We start from the raw sequence: 8,051 nt of genomic DNA, 5'->3' as shown, positions 1-8,051 counted from the left end.
TTACACTGTTTCTTGGACGTGGCCTTTGCCTTGGGCTGTTTTCTTGGCATGATTGAATGCAGGATGCACACTGCGATCTTCGTCGTGGGGCAGGCTCACTACCTCTCCTCCAGACTTTTTTGCCAGCCGTTTTCCCTGCATTTGCTGCACGGCAGTTTTTCGGACAGCACTGGGATCCATGACATGCAATGGGGTCTCATGAAGGAATTCTGGGAGAACAGAGTGTATGTGTTGATAGTTGTGGATGGACCATGTGTTGAGGAAATATTCCGGTGAGGGTTGGTGTTCCATGATGCTCATCGTTCGGTCGGTTTGGATATGTTCCTGCCACAGATGCTTCATAGACAAGTCTCTGCATTTCGCGTCGAGGCAGTTGTGCTGCAAGTTGACTGTGCATATAATATCCTGCAATGTGTTTAATTTGTGTAGGATAGATACAGGAAATGGAAGGTTACCTTTCCCATCACAATGCGCTCCTCATTCTCAAGGCGGAGGCACGGAAGATGAAGTAAATGATGGCACACAGGCATAAAAGAAAAAATCTGAAGAGCGACAAACAGTAACTAAGCGCTGTCGCGCCGTTGATATCAAGATTTCCCGAATACATCCAACACGATGTGTGTATACAACTCAGAGTGGTGCTAAAGGCTCCAAACTGATATCTTTATGTTGTAGGTTGTGCACTGCCTATCTGCTATACCTGTGGGGACAAGTGCGTTCGACCCTAAAGGGGAAGCTAGTGCAGCAAAGGTCTAGAAATGGACGCAGAAGGTGCCGCTTGTTGGCCAATGCGAAGCACGGGAAAGCGGCGGAACGTAGTGGCTGGCGAAAGCCGAAGGCGCGGGGAAAGACACGGCTGCGAAGCGGCCGATGTGTGAGGGGTTCGGATGATAATAGAGATGAAGGACAATAGAAATAGATGTAGAGCAGTTGATAACTGATACAATGCGAGCGGTAAATAGATACTGATTACCAATAGCTACCAACTGTAGGCTAATGGGAGTTGCTACTGGAATGTCCGGAAAACAAGCTACTGAATGATATGTACTGCTAGTGCTTAAGTATTGCACTAAGCGCTGTCACACGGACCGAGCCGATGCGCTACCGAGTTAGGTATGTAAAGCTATATGTAAATAAGGGTCTATGACGAAATAAAGGTGGGTCCGATGCGAAAATGGTCTGATATGTAAATATAATCATGAAATAACGTACCATTGGGTTGGTTTTGGACTATGGATGGGTTGTGGAAACATTGGCTGATGAAGCGCGAGAAAAGCGGCCGCTAAGCGCGGCTGTGTACGTGCGCGGGAACGTTGCGGCCATCGCGGGAAAGTTGCGGCCGCTATGCGCGGCTCGCGGGGAAAGCTGCGCTTTCATATAGGAAAGCAATAGGGTGCTGAGGGATACTTGTCATATCCCCGCGTTCCGGACCTGGACCTGGACCATTACACACATACATTTCCAGACTTCCGGATCCGGCGACTTCTCTCTAACGTCCGGATCCGACCCGTGTCTATCTTCCATGCCTTATCCCTTTGTATGTTCCTCCTCCAGTGAGACTATACTCATTTTCCGTACCTCGTTTCATTTCTGCCTTTATTTTCTATGTCTTCATCTCCGTCTTCATTTACTAGTTTCTGATAGACTAGTGTTTGACTTTTCTATACGCTCCGTCACAGCCTCGCATAGCTTCGGACTGCGCAGACTGACTCTCGTTAAGTCCTCAGTAGTATATAAACCTGTAGAATCTTTGTACTTCCTCAGTTCAAATATTATCTTAGACTCTGCTCATTCCCTTCTCCGTCCGACTTGAGTTCTCCTCTCATCGTCCTCCGCTAGTCTTAGGATCAATTCCTATAGACTTCTCACCTCTGCCTCTACCTCTGGTAGTCCTCCACTGTTTCCTTTCTAGTTCGGACATCATCCAGATTAGTCTTATCCTTTGTTCCCGAACGTCCGCCGGAATTCCCGCGCATCGGACATCGGACTCCGGACTCATCCGACAACCTTCGACAATCGTCCAACAGCCCTCGGAAGTTAGGGGCAACATACTTGGGTTAAGGGGCGCAGCACACGAGCTGAAGCCAAGCCCTTCGAATCCGACCCTTGAGCACATTCTTAACAATACTGCAAAAATAGCCTCTTCGAGGCTGTAAGGACTTCCAGTCCTACAACGAGTCTGTTGAATAGTTAGTAATTCTGCTAGGAGAAACGTAGCAGAGATGTACCTTGTTCTCCACCATGTCTTGAAAAATAATGTGCCCACCCAACTGGACATTTTCGTGCTCGCTAGTCACAATGGAACCCCCCTGGTAGTAATGAGAGTGAGATGGTCTTTGTAGACCGTCCCTCTTGAATATTCCACACAGCATGTCCATGGGCCGAATTCACGCCCAGATGTCTTGGGTGCCAAAATTTTACCTGTGCCTATGTTTGGATGGTCAGTCTTCAGACAGATCCTGCAATTGCGTGAGTCACTGTACCTGGATCAGCTAAACTTTCATAGGGAATCCCAAGCAGCCGGCCATGTTCTGGATGACCTTCAAGGTGGGCGACAACTAGCGGGCCACCCTGAACCCAGCCCCCCGCATTGGCATCATACCAATAGCCACCTGTAGTAATATGTTTGATGGTGTTGTTGCAAATAAATGTTGTGCATGTATCTCGACTTGGAGCTCGTTGGTTACTGTAAATGCATGTAAGGCGGAAGACATGATTGAAGGATTCATAGTGCTCAGTTGATAAAACAATAGCAGGTCCAAAATGTCATATGTACAGTGGGGAGATGGACTAAAAAGTGAAATTTCGGTTTGCTCATTAGGATACTTGGCGCACACTGTGCAGTGACATTGAGAAAGTCATTGATGGTTCGAGTGAGGTCCGCCAAATAGCTTTCAGTGTTATTGATTTTCGTGTGCCAAATAAGCACCACCAGCTCTCCGATTGTGGTCCATCCATTGAGAATGCTCTTTGGGACGAGATCATAGATTAAAAATGGCATAACTTGAGCAAGACTTTTGAAATGCTTGCCAATCAAACCACCCTTATAGTGGCAAATATATTCAGCATTCAAGGACGGCGCATTCAAGCCATCCTGTTCCAATGAGTCGAGACGTGTCTGAAAGAGACCGAGCAGCTTAGCTTTCTCAAGGAGGAAAACGGTCTGGCCCCAGAAATACTTTACAACGCCAAGGAGAACAGTGTGAAGGATCTCCGTAGGAGTATCCATGTGAATGTTCAGTCCTACATATAGAATCTGAATGAGTTCAACAGTGCATGAAAATCAATCCGAGAATGCTCACTGTCCATTCCCAGAAGGGGGTTTATTGCATCCTCAATTGTCCTGCCTTGCAACATGTCCTCGAGCTGTTTCTCCAGGGCAGCACGAACAACAGATTCTGCCGATGCCAGCTGCCCTGCTTTGCGCTTTTGCAGCTTCTTTCCCAATTCCACCAGCGCATTGATGAGGTACGATGAGGTAGAGTCCCAAACTCCAGTCAATGTTGTTGTGGTCACAATCTTCCCGGCAGCTCCTGAGCATAACGCTGTGTCAAACTGCTGACAGACTTGAGACTTCATGTCTTCAGGCATTCGGGGATTTCCTTCCTGTGTTATTCGTCAGATCAATTGATAGTAGCTGTTTTGTACGCAACATACCATAAAAATACTGTTATAACCGACCTCCGATTCTTTATATTCTTTTGTGCCGCCGACATGGCAGGTCCTGCAAAAATAATTACAATTCAACCCAGCATGGCTGCATTCCTCAGCCTGCATCGGATTGTCCCCCGCTAAAAATAGACCTTGAGGAACGAGCATCACCTCCTCGTCAAATTTGCAGTCCCACGCAATGATCCCTGAGTCCGCTGCCTTGCTACTCGATACTTGAGACAATGAGATGTCATGGACGGCGGAGAATACACACCTGATAGACTCCCTCATTGAATGCATTAATTCCATTGGTGCTGCATGTGGGGACGACATTACAAATCGAACGCAAAATTCTTTCTCTAACATCTCCCGAGGTAGGTTGGTGTTCGACATGTATATTGCGTGATGTTTGTTCCATTGTTTCGAGATATTTCCAGAGACGTCATCCATGAATATGACAAGCGGGACGGAATAGACCATCCGACCCTTTGCCTTTTTATGGAGTGGATGCGGTACGAGCTTCAAATATTTCTCAGACAATGCTGAGATCATGCTAAGCAGAGAATCATCTTTTGGTTCAAATGTGTACTCATGTGTGACCCCACACACAAGCTCATCCATGATATCTTCAAATGAGCGCCTGAAGATCGACACCGGCATGACCTCTTGCTTGTCATTGACAATGAAACCAGCCTAGCTGATGTGTCAGTATGTCATCAGAGTTTCTGCGAGATCAGGCCACATACATCTGTATATTGCACTGCATGACCCATGGCATACAATTCCTTCTCCTGTCGTAGATCTTGTGAGTCCCTTTGATTCGATGATCCATATGAGGCGTTGAAAAATCGCTCAGGAACAAAATAGGCTCCCGAGCATTCCTGCAGAAGTTCGTTGGTAAAATATATTTTACCACCAACACGAGCTGCTGGAGGTGACGGCATCTCTAACAGCATCTTCTGCCCATGACAGACCTGCGACATCCCGGCTCCTCCATCCTCCGGATAATCCAGCATAGAGAAGTGGGTGAGTGGGTTGGCATAGTCCTAAGGGTATGATTAGCACAGGATGGTCGAGGCCCATGTAATTTTACCTTCGCAATCGCATGTCTGATATCATTGATGTAAAAGATATTGCCGGATGCCGATGTAACTTTGCGTATCGGATTTCCGACAAGTTCACATATACAGTCATTCGATTGCTTGATGGACCTGAGAGATGGGACATTGCGTGCACCGAGTTCCTTGGCCCAGGTGAGTGCAGCTTTCTTCTGTGCATCTGAAAAGGGTAGACGTGCGGAGCTGAACAAAAGTGAGGTTAAGAAGTGCTTTTGAATTATAGTGAGCATCCTCAAATTCCGAAAGAATGACGAGATGAAACCTACTGCCTTCGATGGCCAAGGATAGTATGGGCTCCCCGGTTTGACTGTCGGGGTATACTCGGCAGGGATTTCATCTATGATTGTGTCAGTAGCACAAAGGAGCATAGTTATACTAACGACTCACCCGACAGCTCGATTCCAAGATCAAATCCATCATCCTGAGTGCAAATCTCGTCCTTGAGAGCAGCAAGAGGCGTTGCAAAGAGGCTAGTGCCTCCAAGTAGCGAAGTCTTCAATTCTGCAAAAAGATCTTGTCTGCCACTGATTTCATAAATATGACGGTCCCACTCTACATCCCAAAGTGTTGACAGCGGGACCTCTTCTTCAACGGGTGGTGACAGCGGGACTTCTTCTTCAATGGATGGTGATATTGCTACTGGCTGCCCACTTTCAGGTTCAATGGAGGCGTCTTCGGGCTCATGTTGGCCTATTTCACCCTGGAAAGGTCCAGGTACATCCTTGTCAAAGGTATTGACATCGTGGGTTGTACGTCTGCATACACGGAAGAAGGGTTTAGATAAACACATTCTCCCAGAATGTTGGAGCACAGCATGTCGATGGTGCCTAGCACTCTCGCAGTGAGAATTGAGATGTTTCCGGTCGATTGTCCAGAGTGCGCCCTTATACTGAGGGCAGACCATGCAAATGACACGAGACCATCCTGCATTAGCATATTTCATAACTGTAAATGTAAGTGAAGCTCATTCAATAAACTCTTGAAATACTTACTTGTCCCATTGATAAGTGATTCATCCATACTGGCAGCCGCTGATTGATGTCGGTGAACAGAATCCGGATGATTGATGCATTTGATCCTTCAAGCTTCAAGTGACAAGTCCGCTGATCATGTGCTGATCCGAACCATTCAGTCATCGACCTTTGTCCTTCAATATTATCAATATGAATCCCTGTCAACCTCCAAGTGCGACCAACTGTGCCATGACACCTTGCACGGTTCAAACCTCAACCTTTCACCCTCCAATTCGCATGTGGGACATGCAAGACATGTCCCTCCAGCCTTTATGTATCGGTATATGCTTTTCAGGTGCTCTTCCAAGGCACCTTGTTCGTGATGTCATTGTATTGCCCTTTCCTGCAGCTTTCAGACTAATTGCTAATGATTCTTATTTTTTCTGACCCATCCAGATATCTGTTTCCATTGTAGAAGAGTATAGATCATTCACGACACCAGTTTTGGAAGCTCTTTCTATGGATGGATACCCTCACTCTGGGTGTTCCATATCTTTTGACGATGTCAGAGTGCAACTTGCTCTCATTTGTATTAATATAACAACTTCAATAATTTTAGGTCTCCGACGTTTTGAGCAAAAGTGGAAAGGCGCTTCCCTGCAACAACGTTGATATACCTATACCATTCCTTCCATTGCCGCACAATTTCAATCCCATGGATTCGTATCATTGGTCACAGCTGTCGGAGCAGATCTGGCTCTGGTTGGTTACTATACCGGAGGATTCACAATATTGGACATGGGGCCGCGACACATTCTGGTTGGCGTTTGTTGGCGCTTGCCCAGATTTTCCAAACGGCAGGTGGCCGAGGTGGGACGCAAGGATTCCCCTTGAGGGCCAGTTCATAGAGCACTGGCTCAAGGGTGGACCTGTGGGTGGATTCGATCAAAGTAGGGAAGGCTTACTTGCACAGATATGGTCTGACTTTTGTGCTCACACCATGCTTTTCCATCCCGACCCTGTGGTATTGATTGGCACGGTGTAAACTGCATATCATGTTCAAGTTGTAATGCATCAGGAAACCTGGATTTTTCCCGATTTAGCTGATATACCTGTATGACCTGACTGGTCTGATTTCAGACCTATCATAATCCCAAATTGTCAAAATCACAGTCAGACAGTGATGTCAGACACAACATACCCTCAGTTCATCAGGACATCATGATGCTCAGGTATTTCAGACACAGCAGGATATCATTGTTGCAGGATGTCTTGCTTTTCAAACATAGCAGGCTATATAGTACATCAGTCTTTCAGAACTACATGGCCCTCAAGTATATCTACCCATGCAACACTACAGTTCTGCCAGGACTTCATAATCATCAGCTTCATCAGACAAATCATAAACACAGATATGCAGCCTAATTAGTCAGTCAGACACATCAGTGAGATCAAACATCCAGATACCCAGCCCATCTGATCATGCAGACACTAGAGCTGTGTCAAGTACTGTAGTAGGTCAGATAATCTGACTATTCAACTTTTGCAAAACTGCAGAATTTCTATTCAAAACTCACCAATGTTTCATTTTCATTTTGCTTATATCTTGCTCAAATGACTACCAATTGGCAAGATAAGACTAGTCATAGACTCATTTCAACTAGGACTACAACTTTCATTAAGACACATAAGGATTTTACTGACTTTTATTTTTGCATTTTGACAAATTTGCCGATGTTTCATTTTCATTTTGCTTATATCTTGTTCAAATGACTACCAATTAACAAAGTGAGACTAGCCATAGACTCATTTCAACTAGGACTACAACTTTCATTAAGACATGCAAGGATTTTATTCACTTCTAATTTTTGCATTTTTGACAAATTTGCCGATGTTTCATTTTCATTTTGCTTATATCTTGCTTAAACAACTACCAATTGACAAGCCAAGACTAGCCATAGACTTGTCTCCACTAGGACTACAACTTTCATTAAGACATGGAACAAAAATAACAAAGTTGTGAAATATTTCACAAGTCCAGAAAGGTCTCATAGCCTAGTGGTTGTGCTGCACTCGAAGTGTGCATAATATCATGTGACCTTAGGTGCACATGGGTGGTTGAGAGTTCAAACCTGGCCAGGTGCAATTCTTTTTTTTTTGTTTTTTATGTTCATGAGAGCCATGATGAACTGAGATTTCTGACCATCTGTCAATCTGATCAGCTGAGGTGTCTGATTAGCATGATAGTTTAGATGAAATGCATGTCTGAACAATTTGATGTTCTGACTGTCTGATGGAACTGATTGGTCTGATTTCAGACAGGTGGTCT

At 45.4% G+C, this 8,051-nt stretch overlaps 2 protein-coding genes across 2 annotated transcripts; one reads left to right on the top strand and one right to left on the bottom strand.

Annotated features, from left to right (window-relative positions):
* On the bottom strand, positions 1–5,559 carry F5147DRAFT_569473 (uncharacterized protein; the record flags this gene model as incomplete). Its single annotated transcript, XM_041430955.1, has 11 exons — positions 1–324; positions 2,229–2,351; positions 2,455–2,668; positions 3,078–3,243; positions 3,303–3,606; positions 3,658–3,866; positions 3,924–4,344; positions 4,398–4,697; positions 4,745–4,978; positions 5,036–5,106; positions 5,157–5,559. 11 exons carry the CDS (start codon positions 5,557–5,559, stop codon positions 1–3), a joined length of 2,769 nt encoding a protein of 922 aa, XP_041297091.1.
* Positions 5,560–5,932: 373 nt separating this feature from the next.
* Positions 5,933–6,873, top strand: F5147DRAFT_743788 (uncharacterized protein; the record flags this gene model as incomplete). Its single annotated transcript, XM_041439628.1, has 4 exons — positions 5,933–6,097; positions 6,179–6,286; positions 6,342–6,653; positions 6,826–6,873. 4 exons carry the CDS (start codon positions 5,933–5,935, stop codon positions 6,871–6,873), a joined length of 633 nt encoding a protein of 210 aa, XP_041297090.1.
* Between the last annotated feature and the right edge of the window lie 1,178 nt (positions 6,874–8,051).

This window comes from Suillus discolor (genome assembly GCF_016758755.1).
Source record: "Suillus discolor strain FC423 chromosome Unknown F5147scaffold_8, whole genome shotgun sequence".
Classification (NCBI taxonomy): domain Eukaryota; kingdom Fungi; phylum Basidiomycota; class Agaricomycetes; order Boletales; family Suillaceae; genus Suillus; species Suillus discolor.
This window is presented reverse-complemented; position numbering and strand designations above follow the sequence as displayed.